Source organism: Panthera tigris, chromosome B3 (assembly GCF_018350195.1).
Source record: "Panthera tigris isolate Pti1 chromosome B3, P.tigris_Pti1_mat1.1, whole genome shotgun sequence".
Taxonomy (NCBI): Eukaryota; Metazoa; Chordata; class Mammalia; order Carnivora; family Felidae; genus Panthera; species Panthera tigris.
In genome coordinates, this window is record NC_056665.1 from 33,966,191 (window position 1) to 33,990,984 (window position 24,794).

General features: G+C 36.5%; 1 protein-coding gene across 7 annotated transcripts in view; it reads left to right on the forward strand.

The window, feature by feature from the left end:
* The window catches only part of MYO9A (myosin IXA), a 282,301-nt gene that overhangs the window by 231,022 nt on the left and 26,485 nt on the right, over nucleotides 1-24,794 (forward strand). For all 7 annotated transcript variants that reach the window (XM_042988478.1, XM_007084561.3, XM_042988481.1 and 4 more), the window contains 5 exons: nucleotides 697-889; nucleotides 2,402-2,530; nucleotides 3,349-3,454; nucleotides 4,280-4,411; nucleotides 5,147-5,270. In XM_042988478.1, coding sequence (XP_042844412.1) covers nucleotides 697-889; nucleotides 2,402-2,530; nucleotides 3,349-3,454; nucleotides 4,280-4,411; nucleotides 5,147-5,270 — 684 coding nt within the window. The remainder of the gene's footprint in view (nucleotides 1-696; nucleotides 890-2,401; nucleotides 2,531-3,348; nucleotides 3,455-4,279; nucleotides 4,412-5,146; nucleotides 5,271-24,794) is intronic.

A 24,794-nucleotide genomic window follows, 5' to 3' on the forward strand; every position in this document is an offset into this window, starting at 1 on the left:
TATTGTTCAGTTAAACATCCCTGAAGTTGGGGCTCCTGGGTGGCTCAGTCGGTTAAGCGTCCGACTTCGGCTCAGGTCATGATCTCGCGGTCCATGAATTCGAGCCCCGCGTCAGGCTCTGTGCTGACCGCTCAGAGCCTGGAGCCTGTTTCAGATTCTGTGTCTCCTTCTCTCTCTGACCCTCCCCCGTTCATGCTCTCTCTCTCTCTCTCTCAAAAATAAATAAACGTTAAAAAAAATTAAAAAAAAACAAAAAACCTTCCCTGAAGTTTACATAAACATTGAAGCATTGTTAAGCATCAGAAATTACTGGCAGCTCTAATTCATATCTAATCAGACTTTCTATTGGTGCTTGGTAAATGTTTAGCACACAAAGTCTATTCCCTTTCTCCTTTGTCCAAATCCCAACTTTATGTGAAGAACTTTTTAATAGGAAGGGGAACATTGGCCTGTTGCCACTGTCGTCATTCTCTACCCCATTATATTTTGAGGGGATTCGTAGTGGTAGAGGATTGAAAAGTACGTCTCACTTGATATGTATTGTCAGTGTTAACCAGAATTCCCTTTCCCTCCAACTCCTATAACTGTGTTCATGAAACTTCAGGGAAATAAAAAGTAGTTCCTCTTAAGTAACTGGTTAAATATGTTTAAAGATGTTTGAATGTATTTGGAAACAGAAAATTATCTTCCATTTAGTATGATCCAGAGCTGTCATCTCGACAATTTGGGGTTGAATTGTCCCGTTTGACCAGTGAAGAACGAACTGTTCCTTTAGTGGTGGAAAAGCTCATAAACTACATTGAAATGCATGGACTGTACACAGAAGGTATTTACCGAAAGTCTGGTTCAACTAATAAAATCAAGGAGCTCCGACAGGGTCTAGATACAGGTAAGATAGTGCTCTCCAAATCAAGACCACATGCTTTTATTTAAATAGGTCATTTTACACTCTTAAAGTTTTCATTACATGTTGCCTTTTTTTCTCGTAGCCAAAAGAGTGCAATCTTTTCTGTGGTGCTTATTCATTTTGTGGCTTTCTAAAGAATCTTTGTTTTTATGTGGTCAGTTAGCAAACACATATTGAGTGTGTCATTTATACAAGGCATTATTAGGTACTTCAGACAGATCTCATTTAATCTTAACAATTTGGTATGGTCATGATATCTGTAATTTACAAAGAAGAAAATAATTTAAAGAAAATTACATAATGATCTGTTGATGATGATGTAGAGCGGTGTGCCAATGTTCTTATTCTAATCTTCACAACAGTCCTATGATTTAGGGATTATTGTCCTACTTAAAGAAACTGAGGCTTACAGAGGATCTTGCCCAAAGACTCACCACCAATAAGTGATCAAGCTGGGATTTAACCCCAGATGTTCTGAATTCATAATCTAAACTATCGCCTATTAGTCTGTTATTTTGACTCCCAAGTGTGCTGTTTCTGATGCATGTTCTCACCTTCCTATATTGATGACATAATTATTTAGTGGATTAAACATGTACCTGTGTAGAACTGTAGCCTCAGACCCGGAATATATCAGGAGTTTGACTTTGGTTTCATTGTCAACTTCTACTTTTTATCACTATTGGGAAGGAATAGATCATTTTGAATCAAACATAGATACAAAGCTTGTCTCTGTGTCTCCAGGAACCTATCTACGTGCTTTTTCTTTCTAGTTGTTTTGTTTTGCTGTTGTTGTTTTAATGGGCAAATCAGGGAGAAATTAGTATGGAAATAACAGAAAATGTTTGGTAAAACTCAAGCAGGAACTTCTGCCTACCAGAGACTCCATCTACTCCAGTTTAAAGGCAGTTTCCAACTTGTGTCTTGCACCTTGGGTCAGCACAAATGAAAAATCATTCATCCTATATCCTCCCAATCATTTCCTTTGTATAACCTTTGGGAGTTTATAAGTGAAACAGAGTAAAGATATGTCCTTTACATTTCCTAAGTTCAGTTATTGCTGTCCTTTCATCTTTAAAAATGACTTAACATTAGCCTTATTTTTAGAAAATGTCTTCTGGGCCTTTTCCCCATGTGTCGTCCAAAGCATTGCTAATGAAAGTGTGGCTCACAGACCAATCTACAAGATAAGTACAAAAACTGAGTGTAAGCATTTAGAAATACTTACAACAGTATTTAACAGAGCTTTGACATGAAAGCATATGATCTTTTATTTTACTTATTTAGCAGTCTACAACAGATTTGGAAAACAAACAAAAAGCTGTTCCTTTACCACTGTTAGAAGTGCTGTTCTAGAGCAAACAATTAGATTGTAGAAGGTATTAGTTCAATTAAGAACATGAAGGCTTCCTTGGTGATGATAGTTTCTAAAGTGAATTATTTTAATTTCTTTGCATGTTTTGGCTTTGTTATCTAACTCTTGTCTATAAACAGATGCTGAGAATGTAAACCTGGATGACTATAACATACATGTCATTGCAAGTGTATTCAAACAATGGCTTCGTGATTTGCCCAATCCACTCATGACCTTTGAGCTCTATGAGGAATTTCTTCGAGCTATGGGTAAGCACAGGCTTCCTGGATTCCACGGAAGGGCTATACTTGGGAAAGGAATGCTATCTTCATTATAGATTTATTTAGTCATCCTCTAGTGGTTTAGTCCATATAGGTCCAAAAGTAAGCTTTTGACAGTCAATACAGAACTGCCACTGTATTCTCACCTATTCATTTGTTGATTTTTGAGAGCTTCATTAAAATGTCAGGATCCTAAAAGTTTTCTGAGTAAGTCAGTTAGTTGCTTCTCACAAAGAGATTGAAAGACTAAGATTACAAATTATAAACACATTAGAAAACTAAATAGATTTAAGGGCCAGCTTATATTCATTTAAATTGTGAATCTAGGCAAGATCTCTGCTATCTATTTTATGCCAGGCCTACTAGATGATGGAGTTTAGTTTTTCAGCACTACAGGTATGTAGGGTGTTGCTGAAGGCCTGCCTAGACGTGTTTAGGCCCTGAGGCATTACTCCTCAAATTCCTATAAGACCAATTTATAAATTACATGGCAATTAATTAATTTTAATGGGGGAATCCACCTGCCACAAAATGCCTAAAAAACTAAGCCGTCTCTTTCCCCTTGCTGTAATAAGGATTACTGGGATATAGATTAAAACCAGGAGACTGCTTAGTGAATATAGAATTCAAGCAAAGGAAGATTAGTAGTAACTGTGAGTTGCTTGTTTTCTGTCATACAGGTACAACTATCTCTCCTAAAACTTTAAAATTTAGAGCCAGGCTGCCCTGCTTCTATCTGTTCAGGAGGAAGATACAGCATATAAGAGGGCGTATTCAATTTTATTTGCTGTCCTTACTCTTTCTAGGCCTTCAGGAGAGGAAAGAAACAATCCGTGGTGTATACTCTGTGATTGACCAGCTCTCTCGAACTCATCTCAATACACTGGAACGCCTCATCTTTCATCTAGTCAGGTAATTTCAAGGAGCAAGGAAAGATATGATAGTTTTGGGTTTTTTTTTTTTTTTTTTTGATTCTTTTAAATGAGGGAAGAACTCCTTCATTTGGAAAACTGACAGATCTTTTTTTTCCTATTTATAAAGTCAGCGACTCAAACAGGGGCTTACAGTTCCTTGGAGCAGAAAGCCTCAGCTGAGTTGGACTGCATGACAAGTGCTTCTCTGCCCTGTTTGAGCCATGTAACAACTTCAGCCTCATGGTGGCACTATGTAGCCTAGCCTGTTATCTCATTCCTGAACTAGGAAATAGACCTAACCTAATTCAAAGGAGGTGGGTTCAAATGGTGCTTGAGAATTGACTGACCAGAGACTTCAGGAGTGGTCTCTCTTCTCTGAGTATAAATATCTGCAGTAATTGGGTAGAAAGTTATGTTTATTTTTATTAGATAAGTATCTGGTAAATACTAGATAAATGTTAGATGAATATCTAATATGACTATCTGAAAATGCCTTAAAGTCTCTGCTGTGCATTGTTCAGACACGTTTATCAGGTGTATGGCAGTGGGTCAGAAATTTCCCTTGATAAGCTATCTGCTAGCCTATATTGCTTCAAGTAAGGGACAGAGTGAAAGTGCATTAAAAAAAAAAAAAAAGTATATTTTCCAGAGGCAAAGGAATAGCTTTGGGAAAAGTCTACAAGTATCTTCTTTCAACTGATATGTATATCCTTCCAGTACTACGTGCTTGATGTCATACGTCATCTTTTTCTCATATCCTCTGCCTGTGTCCTTAGTATTTACCCTTTTTCTCTGAACTTCACTTGGTTTTTTTATTCCTTAGGATTGCTCTACAGGAAGAAACTAATAGAATGTCTGCTAATGCTTTAGCCATTGTGTTCGCACCCTGCATTCTCCGCTGCCCTGATACCATTGACCCACTACAAAGTGTGCAGGACATCAGTAAGACTACCACGTAAGGCCTGTTGTTAACACCTCCACAAGACCCCAGAAACTTCTGAGTCAGCGTAGCCACTTTATCCAGATATCGAACATAGTGAATGATTTCATAAGTTCAGATGTTTTTAAGAAGATTGTTAGACACCATTGGGTTTTCTTACGCTGAAGATGAAAATTTTTTTTTAGATTCTATTCAACTGAACACCATTTGTTTTGAAGGATCTTACTTTTTAAATTTAGCTTTTCTTTAGCAATGCTTGTAATCTCGAAAAATATTTTAGAATTTCATTTTACCAAATTATGTATACTTTGTATCTTCCCATAATTAGTCTAACTGGCTCCGAATCCCTTTGGCCTTAGTACTTCAGTATTTCTGCATTTTACTTTAACCTTTTTTGGTGGGCCTCTGGTTTCCTTCTAGATTGATGGTTCTTAACCTTGACTGCAAAAAGAGCTTTAAAAAAAATCCTGGTGTTTTTGTCCCATCCTAGAGAGTCTCATTTAATTGGTCTGGGGTATGGCCTGGGCTTTGCGACATATAGTCACTCCTCGGGTGGGTACTGAAGTACAGCCAAAGTTGTGGACCACCATTATAGAAACCTTGTCATAGAGCTCATATAATAAGGAATGTTGATTTTTCTTTCATTCTCCAACCATCTGCCACATTTAGCTGAAAAGCAGTCTGTAGATACTACACTTTATTTGACTTACTTCAGCTCCTAACAGTTTTCTCTTTTTCCTCCTGTTTCAGCTGTGTGGAGCTGATTGTTGTGGAACAAATGAATAAATACAAGGCTCGTCTCAAAGACATCAGTAGCCTGGAATTTGCTGAGAATAAGGCAAAGACCAGGCTGTCTCTGATTCGTAGATCAATGGTAAGATACAAGATGTGGAATCACAGGGGAAAATGGGAGCCTTCCTGGGGCTTTAAGTGTGCATTTATGGTGTAAAGAGAGATTATTCTCCAAACCTTTTTCACATGGAATGAGTAAAAAGAAACCACTTTAACTCAGGGTAATATAGATGCCTCATGTTTGATATTTTAGCCCTCTTTAGTAATATGTACAGAATATATATAGTTAAATGTGTAGAAGTTTTTAAGTCAAGTATTTGGGTAAAATGCTGGTGGTTTAATAATCTGTCCTGTTTTCTTTTCCTGTCCTTTCTGTGAAAATTTAACCTATCCTAATTTTTTTCTCTACTTCGTTCCACCATCTGTTCCCACCCTCAACCATGTCACCTTTGATGTTCCTGTTAATACTTGTGTGATGTAGAGAACTTAATCATTTGCAAGAATGTGATTCATAAGGAAATGGAATTCCATCTGTGAGTCTACTATTATCAAAGATTTCTTTAAGGATTTATTATTAGGTTTTGAGAAAAGCCTGGCAAAAATTTAATTTGTTTTCTCCATTTGCCTACTTTTCTGTTTAATGTCTTCCTTTGTAACCAGTGACCTATAGATAGACAACTTCAGTTCTCACTGACCAGTAATCAGTAGGATCTGGGTAACTGGGATGCTACTGCTGCATTAAAGTCCTATCATTTGCTACCATTCCCCTCAGCTGCAAAACAGAATTGTAGCAATGAAGACCCAGTCAGATTCCCAGTAAATCTCTAAAGGGAAGCAGGCTTCCCTGTCATCATGCTCGTGCTTTTCCAGGAGCCCAGCAATACTTCATCTATATCTTCGTGATTTATACTTAGATTAACATTAAAATAACTCTGTTTCTTTCTTTAGTGCTTAAACTGCCTGGCACAGAATAAGTCCTAACAAATATGTCTGTTGATTTAAATTAGTGAAGGGTCTTCTCTAAAAATAAGTACAAACATAGACCTTTTCCAGGCAGTCAAGTTTCTAAAGAAAGTTAATTGTAGGACACTATCTAAATCTTTTCCCTAGAAAATGAAAACAGAAACACTATTGAAAAGTGAAACCCTTTCTGGTAGTCTGAATTTTCAGGAGCTCAGTTCTAGGATGCCCAATTTAGCAGTGCCCATCTAAGAAGGATGGGGAGAGACCTTTTACTCTAAAACTGCTTTTCAAAGCAGCTAGACAAGCTGTGCTTTTTTTCCCCCTGATGCTGCAGAAGACAGATATATTCAGTCCATTGAAAGATTAAACCTTCTCTTTTAATGGGGCAATGACATGTACATTCTAACCTTCTGCTTTCCTTTTCATGTCCTTCCTAATCCAGAAACCTGTACTAATTGCAGTTAGATTTATGAGCATTACCCGCAATTCAGTCTCGGTATGTATTAATATTGCAATGTGTCATAGCCACTTTACATTATTGTCTACCATCCATCCAGAGTTGTTCTGCTCTGTCTATCATCCATGCCTGTCCACCTTCCATGTACCGCCCCAGTTCAGGTCCCACTTCCTGACCAGCCTTCACTTGTTTTTCTCTTACTCTTTTTCTTTAGAACCTTCCCTTTTCTTCCTTTGTATCATGCAGCTGAACAGTGTCCATTTATAATATACTGGTTTTGCTCTTTGTCAGATAAGCCTCTTTGTAGATTTCTTCTTTGGTTGGATCATTAAAAGGTAACATTGAAAGCGGCTTTGAGGTATCAAATTAATTTCTGAAGAACTTTGTTCTCATTGGTCCCCTTCACTTCATTACTTGAAATACCTATTACTACTACTAGCATCCTCCATCATTAGTGACGCTTATTTGTCCATTCATATCTGTGACTTTAATGGTGACTTCCCAGATACAGAATAATAGCTCTCATCTGCTTAGCATTTTTCAGACAGAGCAGCAAGCAAATGGTAGTGAAAAAATTGACAGACTGGTTCTAGACTTCATAGTATAAATATCATAGTATAATAGAGCTCATACCAGGATTTCATTTATTATACAAAAAAAAAAGAAAGGAGAGATGGAAAGCTAAGAACACCAGTATATGTGGAAACTAACTTCAGAGGCTATCCATCTGTGGTTAACTAGTTCATTGAGGATCTCAATTTGCTGGGATATAAACACCGATCAGTTTTGCTTTTTACCTAGTAACTGCCTGCCAACTCTACCATGTCTGACTCCCCTTTCTGATTGGATGTCAACTGCCTTCACAGTGTCTTGTCACTATTCTGCAATTTTTAAACACTCTTGTCTTCATGGCAGTATTTAAGAATCAGTTTTCTCCATATTATAACTTGAGTCACAGACTTGATTCAGTTACTCTTTTCATTTTCTCTCAGGAAAACTAGACTTTAATCTGGGGCTGAAAACTTTTGGGGTGGGTAAGTAGGTTCCTTTTATTACACATGTCCGCCTTCCCTTTTTCTTGTGATTTTTCTTCCTCTAGTGTTGAAACTGGGAGGAGTGATACCGGGGGCAAAATCCTACATGATATCCCACTGTTGAGGTGGTAGTCCTCTTTCTTGGTTGTTCAGCACTGCTGTTCTAGCTCATTGTCAATAGCCTAAATGTAGGTGAGTGGGAACTTCCATTTATCCTGCTAACAGATCAGTCCTATCCCATGTTTACAGGCATTGGCAATCCCTTGGAAGATTTGGTTACATCTTTGGACTAAACCTACTAATGGCATTCACACCATGGGACTCTGTATGTCTTTTTTTGCCTCAGGACTCTATAGTCAAATCTACCTCCCAGTACCAGTTCTAGGGCCTACAGGCACATTAGGGGAAAGGTTACATTTTTCATACCTCTTGGAACCAGGTTCCAGGAACCAGGCCATTGTCTTTCCTGTCTTACTATCTCTCACTTCCCCCACCATACGCTCTCCTTATTTCTCTTTTCCCTTATGTATATGACAGAGGGGTAAATCAGTAAGTCTTTTGCCTATACAAATAACCAAATAGGGAATGAAATACCAGTCTGACTTTCTTTTAGATGACCATGATTCTTTCCCTCTGGATTTAAATATGACAACTTCTTTTTTCTCCAAAGAGGAAAGGAATGTCCTATTTTCATAAACTCTGTGTTCCCCTTAAAGTCTAGTAATCCTCTTTTCTTTTCAGCCTTTTTAGATTCACATTGAGGGAAGGTGTTAGGATATTGATGGTAGGAGGTGTCTCAATAAATTGGTATCTCTCAGTTAAACCCTTAGAGAAGAGTCTGGTACCAACTATGGTTGGCTTCTTAAGCTAGTAGATGGAGTACTTCATTATCCTTAGCTTTGGGCCTTAGCCACAATTTTGGAACAGGAAGAAAAATGCAATGTACTATTGCATTTGCATTTAGCTGTAGTAAAGGCTGTATATAGGCCCAGTTCTTAAGAGTATGACTGTGTCTAGGGAATATTTGGTATTTAGTAAGTATCCATGGAATTGAATCTAAGAATTAAATCTAGGGGAGATAGCAGTGAGTTTTTAGGATAACCATTACAAATAGACTAATCAAACTCAATAGTGTTCATTATTCATAGATGAAAAAAATTACTATTCCATAATTAAATATAGTAGTGACTTTTCTGAAATGAAGAGTGAAATATATTTATGAAACGTATGTTGTATTATTGCCAATGTGAACGGTCGTCTTGAGTTGGGTGTTGAAAGATGAATAATAATTTAACAAATGGAGAAAAGAAGGAGGGGAAAAGAGAATTCAAGAAGAAAAGAAGCATGAAACAACAATCTGTGAATAATAACTACCTGGTATAGCTAGAGCTGGGGTAGGTGGTGTAGAAGTGGCAGAATAATTTGGAAAGTAGATTGGAACCAGATGTGCAACATTAAGAATTTTTAATTTCTGGGGTGCCTGGGTGGCTCAGTTGGCTAAGTGTCCAACCTCGGCTCAGGTCATGATCTCACGGTTTGTGGGTTTGAGGCCCGCATCAGGCTCTGTGCCAACAGCTCAGAGCCTGGAGCCTGCTTTGGATTCTGTCTGCCTCTCTCTTTGTCACTCCCCTGCTCGTGCTCTGTCTCTCTCTCTCAAAAATAAATAAACATTAAAAAACAATTTTTTTTTAATTTCTTGGGGCTCCTGGGCGGCTCAGTTGGTTAAGCATCTGACTCTTGATTTTGGTTCAGGTCATGACCTCATGGTTCATGAGTTCAAACCCTACATAGGGCTCTGCGCTGACAGTGCAGAGCCTGCTCAGGATTCTCACTCCCTCTCTCTGCCCCTCCCACACTCTCTCCCTCTCCCTCTCTCAAAATAAATAAATAAAGTTAAAAAAAATGAATTTTGAATTTCCTGCTTTGAAGCATTTGGGAGCTATGGAAAGGTTTTTAAATGAGGGAGTGTCACCATCAGTGTGTCTTTTAGAAGATAACTGGTAGCATTCTAAAGAAGAATAGATTAGAGACAGGCAAGACTAGCAGTCATGTATCAGAAAGCTCTTGACTCATAAATCACTGAAATAGGTTGAATGCTGATCATTTCATTTTGAAATGATGTGGAAAATCTTTCTGCTACCATGCAGAAAGAAGGTCATTAGGTTTATGGAGCATAATCTTTGGCTAGGACACTCCCAGACTAGGATTTCAGAATATGATATGCTAGTCTCATCCAACTATTCCTTTGCTATAAGAAGTGGTTTATTTATTTATTTATGGCATAATTCCAAACATAAATATTGATTTAGCACTATTTATGTTAATACAATATGAAGAATACAATTTGAAATAAATTTTACTAATCTGTAAAACTTTCACAAATCATCATCTTGAAAGATGTTACACACAAAAGTTTCCATAACCAAACAAAGTTGGGGATATAATGGATAACACTTCCAAAACTTTGACCATGGAATTCTTTTCTTCATAACGTATCTAGCTGAACAAGCATTCTAAGAAGGGCATTTTAAAAAAATGAACATTCTAATTTTTAAAATAGTATCAGTTGCTACTTTATTTACTTAGTTTGAAATTTATAAATTGCTCTAAGTCTTTTCAGAGATTTTACTGCTGTACTCATAGTGGCAGACCTTGTGAATTTTGCCTGTTGTAGGCTTATTAAAGAACTTACCTGCATGTCTCTTTTAGAAGTTAACATACCTTTGATTCTGTATTAACCCGTATAGGTAGATCTGCAGCGTTAAGTTTTGCAGTTGACTACACCAAAAGAAGCTAGAAATGTCCTTCCAAAAGTTAAGTATTAATAATTGGAAAGCCAGAAATCAATTGAAAATTGGCAGCTCTGAATGGTTCCAAAGGAAAGAAATATTCCAAGTGTGGACTTGCTTTCCTTCCAGCGAAGGGTTTTGTCATTTCCTTATGTTAATAATGTATAGTATCTAAGTCTGCTGTTCACATTCAGGTGACTTGAAATAATGAGAATCGGATTCAGAGAGTGAAGATTTTCTCAGAATATAGAAGCATTCTTATTGTTTCTGGTACTGACCAGCAGGTATTTTTATATTGTTGTCTTTTTTTTTTAAAGATATAATTGACATGTAATGTCATGTTAGTTTTAGGTATATAATATAACAATTTGCTAAAAGTATATATTGCAGACTTTTATATGATGATTTGCTATATGTATATATTACAGAATTTACCACAACAAATTTAGGTTACATCACCACACAGTTATAAATTTTTTTCTTGTGGTGAGAACTTGTAGTGTTGTCTTTGATAACACCACACCCAGAAGGACCCTATTCTTTCTATTTCTCCCTAAGCCCTTTCCAGAGATCGTCATGGTATGCATGAGGTATTACTTAGATCTCTGGAAAGGGGTTGTGGGAAATAGAAAGAGTAGGCTTAGATCTGCATGCAGTAAATGTGCAAGGCCAGTGACAAGGAGGATACACAGGACCTTCTTGGGAGAGTAGGCAGAAGGAGAACAGCATTTGTGTTCTTTGTGTATTTGTGAGAAAAGCACCTCTTTCAAAGCTTTGGAATCTTCTCTCAAATGGGGACAAATGAAAATTATGTAGGGAATTATTATACATAGAATTGCATGGAAATGGAAGAACTACAGTAATATCTGGGAAGGGAACTTAATTCAGGAAGCCTAACAATTAGGTTTGAAGAATAAAAGGCAGAAGATAGGAAGTGAGAAAACATTAAGGATTATTGTGGTTTGGAATGATGGGGTTATATGTGAGAAAAGAGAGGTGAAAAGTTTACAAAACAGAGTGATCCTGGGGGGTTGTGGTTAAAGAATAAAAAGTACAGAATGCTAGACAAAAATGAATGCTGTTGGCTCCCTGTGTAATTTTTACTGCTAGAAGGGGATTACCTACCATTTATATTCTAAAACTCGACTGTTAAATAGTCTCAGTTCACTCTTGTATCTCCTTTTTTTTTTTTTTTTAATTTTTTAAAAATGTTTGTTTATTTTTGAGACAATGCGAGAGACAGAGTGCAAGCAGCAGAGGGGCAGACAGAGAGAGACACAGAATCTGAAGCGGACTCCAGGCTCTGAGCTGTCAGACCAGAGCCCGATGTGGGGCTCAAACTCATGAACCGTGAGATCATGACCTGAGCTGAAGTCAGACGCTTAACCGACTGAGCCACTCAGGCGCCCGCTCCTTTTTTTTTAAATGAGATTTGAAGCTTCATTCTAGTTTTGTGTGTGCGTAGTAATGTACTTAGTGGTTTTAAAGAAACTATTTTCTTTTTTCTCACAGAACTTGGAGCTGAAAGATAAACTATTTTGTGTTTACCACTTTCAAATCACTGAAAGGTTGTTTTTTTTTTTTTTTTTTAAGAGAAAGAGAATGTATGCCAGTGGGGGAAGCAGGGCAGAGGGGGATAGAGAGAATCTTAAGCAGGCTTCAAGCTCACCACAGAGCCCAACCTTGATCCTACAACCCTGGGATCTGATCTTAGCAGAAATCAAGAGTCGGATGGCAAGTGAGCCACAGAGGCACCCCTGGAATTCTTTTATAGTATGTAATGTCTTTTAAAATTAGCCATTTGATATATTTAAGATCACATATTTTTATATAAAAGAGATTCACATACTTTTTTCATGTTCATTGTGGAAAATTTTAAACAGGGTAGCGTGTAAAAGCAGGAAGCAAATCATAGATATCTATTAATATTTTAGAATATTTGTATTTCAGAGTGCCTGGGTGGCTCACTTGGTTAAGTGTCCAACTTTGGCTCAAGTCTTGATCTCACAGTTTGTGGGTTTGCAAACCCATTTGCACTGAACAGCTCAGAGCCTGGAGCCTGCTTTTGATTCTGTTTCTCCCTCTCTCTCTGCCCCTCCCCCGCTCATGCTTTGTGTGTCTGTCTCTCTCTCTCTCTCAAAAATAAATAAACATTAAAAAAAAAGAGAATCCTTTAGAATATTTGTATTTCCCTCGAAATTTTTCCTTATGTATATTTGATGAAGTTATGATAATACTGGGTATCATAGTTTTATATTTCTTTCATTAGGAAGACTTTCGTAGAGGTAAAACGTAATCTCAATTCAGTATTCTTAATCTATTTAGTAAACTTTTACAATTTTACTAAATAAAAATGAGACTACTTTCAATTCGTTTCCTTAAGGATACTTCTCTTTGTAGGCTGCATCTTAGACACATCTTTTTCCCTTCCCATTTTCTTCTGCAGATGATACCTATCCTCCTAATCCCACTCATTCATTCTATTTCATTTATTCGTATGTTTTCAACAAAAATAGAACAGTTCTGCCATGTTTCAGGCACTGTGCTGGAGGTATAGAAATGACAGTATCTCTGCCTTAGGTAAAATAACAACCTAGCAAACAAATACATAATTGCAGTTCAGTTTACTAAATCTCGTCTGTGCAAAAACCTGTAGCAACATAGAAAGCTGGTGACTAGTACTGCTTGTGAAAGTTGAATGAACATCAGTGGCCAGAATGGAAGATTTCTTGTTAAGAATGAAGGAAGGGGAGAGTAATAAGATATAATGAGTTAGTAACATTTTGGGCTCTTAAATTACAGAATCAGGAGTTTGGATTCAATTCTTTTTAGGTCTTGAGAGTCTGTCAAAGGTTTTTAAGCCAGGGAATAATACTACCAAACTTTTACCCATTACCAAAGACTTTCAAACCTTTTTAGGGAAAGGCAATGACTGTACTCAAGGGTAGCTTCCAGAATGTGACTATTAGGTATACATGGAGTAGCCTAAGTTATTGGCTGTTTTCAAAATAATCCTATATAAAAGCACCCCACAACTCATTGGCTTAATGCAAGCATGTATTTATCACTTACACATCTGTGGGGCAGCTGAGGTTTAGCTGATTTAGGGTAGACTGCAGGTTAGGTCCAGCTCTGCTCCACACATCTCTGATTCTTCTTGTACTATTGGACTCTTTGGGATATTTTTTTTTTCATGATGTCTTCATCACGTGAATTGGTAAGCTCAACTGTGCATGTTTTTGCTCCCATAATGTCTGCTAATAAATGTCCAGCTGGTCAAAGCAAATCATATGACCAAACCCCAAATCAAGAAGGGGAGAATATACTTCACCTATCCTGAGGCCATGAGGAGGGTGCAGATATAATTCTATTCGGAAGGTTGGAGAATTGGAGCCAGTAATTTAGTCTGTCATGATCTTTGATACTTCTGACAAGGCCAGGAGGAAAGCTCAGGAACATGTTTCTTTACAAAGAAAGCAGAGTTTTTCCTTCATACATCCCCTCAAACAACTTAGTCCTTTTTTCCACCTAATGTGCCTGCTCAGCATCTGCTCATGATCCAAAGCTGAGTTTCCTTCTCCTTCATAGACGTTGGCCTTATGGAAAAAGGAGCATTAGTTCTGCTTTTACTAAAGGGAATCAGCTTATAGCTCTTTTAAAAATGCCATTAAGAGATGCAATCTTAATTCTTATTAAAATGACTTACCACTGGCTGTGGTATCTGGAATGAGGGAAGATTTCACATCTGGTATAGTCAATATACTTTTGATCTTATCCCTCAGATGATTTTGGATACTGTGGTCCTTCACCCAAAAGCAAGAGTTTTTAGTTTCTTACAAGTTAGTTGCAATATAGAATATGAAGCTACATCAACTAACATTTCATATTCTGGAATAAGATATTTGCAAATGACATCTGATAAAGGGTTAGTATCCAAAATCTGTAAAGAGCTTATCAAACTTAACACCCAGAAAACAAATAATCTAGTTGAAAAATGGGCAGAAGACAGGAATAGACATTCCATAGTCTTCCAAAGAAGACACCCAGATGGCTAATAAATACATGAAAAGATGCTCAACATCACGAATGGCTAAAATTAGCAACAGAGGAAAAAACACATGTTGGCAAAGATGTAGAGAAAGGTAAAATCTCTTGAACTATTGGTGGGAATGCAAACTGGTGCAGCCACTATGGAAAACAGTATGGAGGTTCCTCAAAAAGTTAAAAATGGAACTACGCTACATTCCAGCAATTGCACTGCTAGGTATTTACTCAAAGGATACAAAAATAGGGATTCAAAGGGGTACATACACCCCTATGTTTATAGCAGCATTATCAACAATAGCTGAACTATGGAATGAACCCAAGTGTCCCATCAACTGATGGAATGGATAAAGATGATGTGATATATATATATATATGTGTGTGTGTATGTGTGTGTGTGTGTGTACATATATATACATATATGTGTACATATGTATATGTATATGTACATATATATATAATGAAATATTACTTGGTGATGAAAAAGAATGAAATCTTACCATCTGCAATGACGATATGGATGGAGCTAGCATGCATTATGCTTATTTAATAAGTGAAATAAGTCCATCAGAAAGACAAATACCATGTGATTTCACTCATATGTGGAATTAGGAAACAAAACAGATGATTATATGGGAAGGGGGAAAAAGAGGGAAGCAAACTGTAAGAGACTCTTAATGATAGAGAACAAACTGAGGTTGATGGAGGGAGAGGGGTGGGGATGGACTAAATGGGTGGTGGGTGTTAAGGAAGGCACTTGTTGTTATGAGCACTAGGTGTTCTATATAAGTGATGAATCACTAAATTCTGAAACCAATATTACAGTATATGTTAACTAAAATTTAAGTAAAAATTTGGGAGAAAAAGTATATTCTGTGACATTAAAATCCATTGGTTTTTTGTACTTTCAATGGCTTTATAATGTCATAGGTGGGTCATTTGGGAAATATTGGATCACTAAGTTAGGCAGATCTTTCAAAAATTTTTTTTGTTGAAGTATTGTTGACCTATAGTGTTGTATAGTTTCAGGAGTACAACATTGTAATTCAGCAATTATATACATTACTCAGTGCTCAAATGTTTCCCAATACAGTATCAAAAATCACATTTGTTAGTATTACCACCAGTCTCTTCAGACAATCTTTTAAGTACTGGGTAGCTATCAAACTCACAGAGCAGTTACAAGTTTTCTAAAATTCCAATATTTGTTTGAAAGCTTGAAATTTTATTATAGACAACAAATATGGTCATGTATTTCACTTGAAATGATGAGCTCTCCTCATACATTTTTAAAGTAAATGTCTGCCACATATCTAAGTCTGAATAATCCTACTTTGTTGATTTTTATAAACACTGTTTTATGAATAAAGCAGTTGTAATTCAGCTTGCATTTGAAACAATTGCACTCATATTTTTCTGAAGATAACTGGTCAGTATGTAGCAAGGTCCTTTATATGTACTTCCCATTTTATCACACAAAAAATAAAAAAAAAAAATAGTGAACTTAAGGGTTAGGAATTAATAAAATCAATTCATACTACTTGATTAATGAAATGAAATTGACTTTTTAAAAAAGCTGCCATAGTAGCAAAAAATACCATGATTACTAATATAGTTTGGTACTGCTGCCTTGGACTCATGCAAAAATGTTAGCAGTTTTACCTACAATTGCTTTTGTGCAATTAGTGCAAATGTTAACAAGTGAGAAGGGCAAACAGCAACTTAGTATCTTGATTTTGATACTGCAGACCCTTTTAAATGGGTTTAGAGATATCACATAACCCCTGCCAGGGATCCACAGACTACTACCTAGCCTTTGGGAAACCACTGCTCTACATACAATACTGCTGACACACTGCATTGTACAGAAATATTTGACGTGGGTAATTCCTTTTCATGTGCAAGATACAAATACAGTCATATACTGGCTGTGTTTAAAGTACTTACTAATTCTTATGATCTGATGAGCCATAATTACAAGCATTGGGATTTTTGATCAGGCCTGTAACCTAATTATAATACCATTCAAAGTAACCAATATTCCAGAAAGCCTTGAATATAGGACCTGTCCTTATCAGGAAAGCAGACTCCTCAGGAAGAGGTCTGATAATTCACTTCCTTGCTTCCTATTTTTGTTAAGATCACTCACTATTGATATTTCGTCTTGGCCCAAAGTGCTATTTTGGGGTAAAATTTCTTCCTAAGAATTCTGAAATTTTTGTTTTAGCTAGTTATATACAGTCCTGTCTAGATGATGCATATTTTCTTCTCCTTATATGTTCAACCCTTGGGTATATACTTTCCTTGGATCTTCATAAAGTATAATGACTCCATGGTGAGGGTAGTACATGTCTTTCCTCACATAGTCTTCAGGTTTTGTAAGGGCAGTGCAATCTAGTCCTTTATAACCACCACAAGTATCTCTGTCTTCATCTGTCTTTAACTATTTGGGCTTACTTTGACTCAGCATTGAATTTCTTTGTGCCTCATCGATTGTGCCTTGCCATTCCTTCCTGCTTATTTCTGCCATCATGAACCTTAAAGCATTTTCAGAAGATATCAAAACTCTTTCATAGGCCTTATTCATTTTAACACTTTGCTATACCTTCTAGTCATATTGTTATCTCTTCAAGCCTTGGGAGAAAATGGAAATGTTAGTATCTTTATTTAGATCCTCCACATTAAGGCATTTGGTTCTCAATATTTTTGTTATGGTAAGGAGCCTTTTACAGACTGGTCTCACAGAGTAAAGAAACCTTTTATGGACTCACAGAATTCTGATCCAAATGAAATAATTAAGGATTTTTATTTCAGAATATCATTCTTAGAAAAAGTAGATAGTAGAATCATATAGACTTTCTCAGATAAAATATGGCAAATATATGTGATTAGATGACTGAATTCGCGGGTATTAGAATGTTTTAAGGGGCTCGTGGGTGGCTCAGTTAAGCATCTGACTCTTGATCTCAGCTCAGGTCATGATCTCAGGATCATGAGTTCAAGCCTTGCATTTGGTTCTGTGCTGGGCGTGAAGCCTACATTAAAAAAAAAAAAAAACATTCTAAAAGAAGAGAGGGAGGGATCAGATAGTACTGTGTATTATGTGGTGAGAGTACTGAGGAAGAAATATTTAATTCTGCCTGGGCATACTGGGAAGGCCTGTGAGCCAGATAGTAAGGGAAGGTACAAAGCATACATGGTATAAAATATTTCTTGTTAGAAATTAATTAAAATAATAAGTCTGTGAGAAAAAACCAGGCCACAAGAAAAATCTCAAAGGCACAGAGAAATTATTGAGTAATTTAAAAATAACAATAAAAACACTATCTGAGTCTCTGGGACATGTACCTAAAGTAATGTTCAAATGAAATTGTGTTGCCTTAAAAAACTTATAAAAAGAAAAAGTAAATAACAAAATTAACTTAAGGAAAGCAGAAAGAAGAAAATAATGAAGGTAAAAGCAGGAAATAAATTAGAAACAACAAAAATGGTGAAACAAACTTGATTCTCTGAAAAACAAATCATTAGCTAATATAATTAAAATGGGAGTAGGCACAAATTTACAAGTAAGAAATAAAGATTATCATGGATAACTGAAAATTAAGAGACATAATTAAGACTACTATTGTTTTAGTCATCTATTACTATGTAACAAATTACCAAAAAGCTTAATGGCTTAAAGCAATAACAAACATTTATGATCTCATACATATAGTTTTGTGGGTTAAGAATTCAGGGGGCACCTGGGTGGCTCAGTCCGTAAGCGCCCGACTTTGGCTCAGGTCATGATCTCAAGGTCCGTGAGTTCAAGCCCCACATCGGGCTCTGTGCTGACAGCTCAGAGCCAGGAGCCTGCTTCCTATTCTGTGTCTCCCTCTCTCTCTGCTCCTCCCCCACTTACACTGTGTCTCTCTCTCAAAAATAAAGAAACATTTGAAAAAATTTAAAAAAAGAATTCAGGAGCAGGTTATCTAGGTGGTTCTGGTAAGATCTCTCATGAGCTTGTGTCAGAATGCCAGGGCTTCATTTATCAAAAGGCTTGACTGGGGCTGTAGGATTTACTTTCTGTATGTCTTACTCATATTGTTAGCTTTTTGGTGTTTGTTGTTGGCAAAAACTCTTACTTAGTTCTTTGCCATATGGATCACTCCATAGGGCTACTTGAATGATTTGACTTTTTCCAGAGCAAATGATCTAAGAGACAGCCTAGGCAGAAGCCTACAATGTCTTTTGTACTCTAGCCTCAAAAGTTACACTGTGCTATTTCTACAATAATCACACACATCAACTCTATTCAGTGTGGAAGGGACTACATAAGGAAATGAACACTGAGAGATACGAATGATCAGGAACCATCTTGGAGGATAGCTAATGCAATTTTATTCAACTCTGAAATACTTTGAAATACAAGGTTTTCTAAGAAGCTGTCCTATGCCAAAGTGCCTCTAAAAGAAAGACTATCAATGGACCAGTTACCAAAGAAAAGATAAAGTTGTCTGAGAGTTTCCTCATATAAAAACAGTTCACAGAGGAATTTTACTAACCCTTTTAAAGACATAGTTACAATATAATTTAAGCTGTTCCAGAGCAAAAAGGGAAAAGGCCTTTTTTTGCGAAAAGAGTATAACATTGGTATTCACTCCCACTGCCTCCCCCCCAAAGAAAAACAAAAATTGCACACAAAAGAATTAAAGGCAGCGGAGTACAGGATGGGCTCTGGACTACTTTTGTGTATAAATCCCAGCACCAGTGTACTAGCTGTTATGTGATGGGCAAGTCATTTAATCCCCATGCCTCAGTTTTCTTTATAAATTGGGGTTAATAGTACCAAACTCCCAGAGTTAAATGAGTTCCTATTCAGAAAGCCATAAGAACAGCACTTGATACATTGATATATAGTATGTATGTTTATATGTATGTATGTATGTATCAGTAAAATACTTGATATATAAATGTAGAACTGTGTCATCTGTTACAAGTTAATTGCAAGTTAAAATACTAGCAAGAGTAATTCAGTAGCTCATAAACATAAACCTTGACCAAGTGAGACTTAACCTAGGAATAAAGGGATGATTCTATATTAGGATAGCTATTAACATAACTCACCATGTTAATTGATCCTCATAGATATTTAAAAGGCATTTGAGGGGCACCTGGGTGGCTCAGTTGGTTAAGCAGTTAAACTTCCAACTCTTGGTTTCGCCTCAGGTCATGATCTCATGGTTTTGTGAGTTCGAGCCCTGCGTAGGGCTCAGTGCTGACAGTGTGGAGACTGCTTGGGATTCTCTCTCACTCTTCCTCTCTCTGCCTCTCCCCCACTCATGCTGTCTCTGTCTCTCTCAAAAATGAATAAATAAAAAAAATTTTTAAATAAATAAAAAGCATTTGAGGGGTACCTGGGTGGCGCAGTCGGTTAACTGACTTCAGCTCAGGTCATGACCCCATGGTTCATGAGTTTGAGCCCCACCAGGCTCTGTTGACAGTGCAGAGCCTGCCTGGGATTCTCTCTCTCTCCCTCTCTGCCCTTCCCCCGCTTGTATGCACTCTCTCTCTCAAAATACATAGATAAAAAAAAAGGCATTTGATATAAGTATGTAGGTATTTTTAAAATTCTTATTAAAATAAGGATATATCTCTAATTCCTTAGCATGGTAAAATATATCTGTCTCAACCTCAAAGCCTGCATATTATTTAATGGAGAAACACTGAAAGCATTTTAATTAAAATCAGGAAAAGGCAAGGATGTCCATTATCCCCACTGTTATTTGACACTGATTAGAGAGGTACTAGTTAATGCAATTAGATAATAAAAGGGATCACAGGTATAAAATTTAAAAGAAGAGTTAAGATTATCATCATTTGTCGGGGCACCTGGGTGGCTCAGTCAATTGGGTGTCCAACTTCGGCTCAGGTCATGATCTCACAGTTTGTGGGTTCGAGCCCCGCATCTGGTTCTGTGCTGACAGCTTAGAGCCTGGAGCCTGCTTCGGATTCTGTGTCTGCCTCTCTCTCTGTCCCGCCCCTGCTCGCACTCTGTGTCTGTCTTAAAAATAAATAAACATTAAACAAATTTTTTTAAATAAAAAATTATCATTTGTCTTCTGACTGTATATATGCAAAACTCAAGAAAACTAAAAATTTATAGGTTTTAAGAGAATTTAATAAGGTGGTAGGGTGCAATTAATAGTTAATAACTTTGATGTATACAGCCAGTTAGATGATATAACGAAAGAAAAATCCCCATTTGTATTAGCATATTTGTACACACACGCACACACACATACACACATTAACATACACAACAGCAATGTAAAATACCAAGGAGTACACTTAATGAAGAAATGTGGGAAGAAGAAATAGGGAAGGTCGCACAAAGAAAGCCTTAAAACCCCAAGAATTACAAAAGAAGGCTTTAACAGTTGCATTTGGAAAAGAAGACTAAATTTTATAAAGGTGTCAGTTCTTCCTAGTCTATTGCCATTCTATTGTTGTTCTAATACCCAACAGCACAGAGAAGGGATATCTTATCAGATGCAGCTTTCAGACTGGTAGGGCTACCATGGGCTACACTTGGCATTAGAATCACTTAGAAGGATGTGGGACAGGAAGCACAGTATGCCACCAGACAATTTAAGGTCTTCTTCTTCTGCCAGAGTCCTTGTAGCAGTCCATGCTGCCATACAACTATCAACGATTTAGTTATCTTTAGCCTCCCAAGTCACAGCTCTGAAAAGAGAAGATCTGAATCTAGTGACTGAGACCCATTCTGCCTTAGAAGTTTCATTCCTCCACAAGCATCAATATCTTTTGTAAAATTCTATAGACATAGTTTCCAGGGTCCCTGCAAGGAATATGTCTGATTACAATAGACTCTACACTCAGGGAAGTCCAAATGTGTGGCTTCCAACCAGATATTTATAATTTATTATTTCTTCTTCTCTAAATGCAACTTACCAATCAGGGTAATTTTTTTCCAGAGGCAATGTCACTTAATAACCTCATTTTCATGCTGTCTTTACCAGGATTCCAGGGATCCCTCAGCTAGAACATTGACCAAAGATCAGATTTTCACAAATAAGGGAAGAGGTTGTTTTTGTTGTTGTTGTTGTTGTTGTTGTTGTTGTTGTTGCTTTAGGTTTTTATTTTAATCACCCAGTGGTCATCATGACAAATGTACTCTTTAATCCCCATCACCTATTTCACCATCCTCTACCCACATCCCCACTTGTAACCATCAGTTTGTTCTCAATAGTTAAAGAGTCTGCTTCTTGGTTTCTCTTTTTTCCTTTGTTAGTTTATTTTGTTTCTTAAATTCCATATATTTAAATTCCAAATACTATATAGTATTTGTCGCTGACTTATTTCCCTTAGCATTATACTCTTCTAGCTCCAAGTTGTTGCAAATGGCAAGATTTCATTCTTTTTTATGGCTAAGTAATAATCCATTGTATTTATATAATACATCTTCTCTATCCATTCATCAATTAATGGACAGTTGGGCTGCTTTGGTATCTTAGTTATTGTAAATACTGCTGCTACAAACGTAGAGGTGTATATATCCCTTTGAATTAGTGTTTTTTAATTCTTTGGGTAAATACTCCATAGTGCGATTGGTGGATTATAGGGTAGTTCTAATTTTTAACTTTTTGAGGAACTTTCATACTGTTTTCCACAGTGGCTGCACCAGATTGCAGTCTCACCAACACTGTACGAGGGATCCTTTTTCTACACATCCTCACCAACACCTGTTGTTTCTTATGTTTTTAATTTTAGCCATACAGACAGATGTGAGGTTATATCTTATTGTAGTTTTGATTTTCATTTCCCTGATGATAAGTAATGATGAGCATCTTTTCATGTATCGACTATCTTTACATCTTCTTTGGAGAAATGTCTGTTCATGTCTTCTCCCTATTTTTTAATTGGATTATTTGGTTTTTGGGTGTTGAGTTGTACAAATTCTTTATATATTTTGTATACTAACCCTTTATCAGATATGTCATTTATGAATATCTTCTCTCATTCCATAGGTCCCCTTTTAGTTTCATTGATTGTTTCATTGTGCAGAAGCTTATTTTTATGAAGTCCCAATAGTTTATTTTTGCTTTTGTTTCCCTTGCCTCAGGAGATATATCTAGAAAGAAGTTGCTACAGTGATGTCAAAGAGGTTACTGCCGGTGTTCTTCTCTAGGATTTTTATGATTTTAGGTCTCACATTTAGGTCTTTAGTCCATTTTGAATTTATTTTTGTGTATGGTGTAAGAAAGTGGTCCAATTTCATTCTTTTGCAAATTGCTATCTAGTTTTCCCAATACCATTTGTTGAAGAGACTTTCTTTTTCTCACCAGACATTATTTCCTGCTTTATTTAAGATTAATTGACCTTATAATTGTGGTTTATTTCTGGATTTTCTGTTGTGTTCTACTGATTTATGTATCTATTTTTGTGCCAGTCAGCTTTGTGATACAACTTGAAGTCCAGAATTGTGATGCCTTCAGCTTTACTTTTCTTTTTCAAGATTGCTTTGGCTACTTGAGGTTGTTTGTGGTTCCATACACGTTTTAGGATTTTTCTAGTTCTGTGAATAATGCTGTTGGTATTTTGATAGGGATTGCATTAAATGTGTAGATTGCTTTGGTTAATAATAGACATTTTAATAATATTTGTTCTTGTAATCCATGAACATGGAATGTCTTTACATTTCTTTGTGTTGTTTTCCATTTTCATCAGTGTTCTACAGTTTTCAGAGTCCAAGGTCTTTCACGTCATTGGTTAGGTTTATTCTTAGGTATCTTACTATTTTGGTGTAACTGTAAATAGGAATGTTTTCTTAATTTCTCTTTCTGCTTCATTATTGGTATATAGAAATGCAACAGATTTCTGTACATTGATTTTGTATGCTACAACTTCAATGCATTTATTTATCAGTTCTAGCAGTTTTTTGGTGGAGTCTTAGGGTTTTCTATATATAGTATCATGCCATCTGCAAATACTGAATGTTTTCTTTCTTCCTTACCGATTTGGATGCTATTTATATCTTTTTATTGTCTGATTGCTATGGCTGGGACTTCAGTACTGTGTTGAATAAAAGTGGCTAGAATGGACATCCTTGTCTTGTTCCTGATCTTAGGGGAAAGGCTTTCAGTTTTTCCCCATTGAGTATGATGTTAGCTGTGGGTTTTTTATACATGGCCTTTATTATGTTTGAGGTACCCTCTAAATCTACTTTGTTGAGGGTTCTTCTTATGAATGGATGTTGTACTTTGTCAAATGCTTTTTCTCCATCTATTGGAATGAACATAGAGTTCTTATCCTTTCTCTTATTGATGTGATACATCACACTGATAGATTTGTGAATATTGAACCACCCTTGCAACCCAAGAATAAATCCTACTTGATTGTGGTGGATGATTTTTTTAATATATTGCTGGATTTGGTTTTCTAGTATTTTGTTGACAATCTTTGCACCTATGTTCATTAGAGAAATTGGCCTGTAGTTCTCATTTTTTAGTGGTGTCATTATCCAATTTTGGTATCAGGATAATGCTGGCCTCATAGAATGAATTTGGAAGTTTTCTTTCCTTTTCTGTTTTTTTAAATAATTTGAGAAGAAAAGGTATGAACTCTTCTTTAAATGTTTGGTAGAGTTCATCTTAAAACCATCTGGTCCTGGACTTTTGTTTTTTGGGAGTTTTTTGATTATTGATTCAATTTCTTTGCTGGTAATTGGTCTGTTCAAATTTTCTATTTCTTCCTATTTTGGTTTTGGTAGGTGATATGTTTCTAGGAATTTGCCCATTTCTTCCAGGTTGCTCAGTTTGTTGGCATATAATTTTTTATAATACAGTGAAACTTGGATTGTGAGTAACTTGTTCTGTAAGTGTTCTGCAAAACGAACAAACATTTCTAATAAATTTTCACTTGATAAATGAGCTATGTCTTGCAATATGAGTAGTACGTGATGCCAAACATCTCATGAGCACAACTGAGCCAATGGTTCTTCTCTCTCTCTCCCCCGCCCACTGCGGGATTGTGGGTAATCGTCTCCCATACTTGGATGCTCGGTCTCAAGCTGCGGTGTTTGGCAGAAATCTGTGATTTTTCAGAACATTGGAAGGTGCCCACAACTGGCACTTGTGTATTTTTTTGTCACTTCAGATCACTTATAGACAGTCCTTTGCTTTTCCATACAAGATTAGCTTATGAATGCTTTGCTTCATTCTAGGTCAGGCTGCCTGCAGATATAGACCGTTTCCTCTGCTGCCTTATTGCCAGTTACATTAAATACAGTTTATGACAAGAGTTTATTAATACTGTAC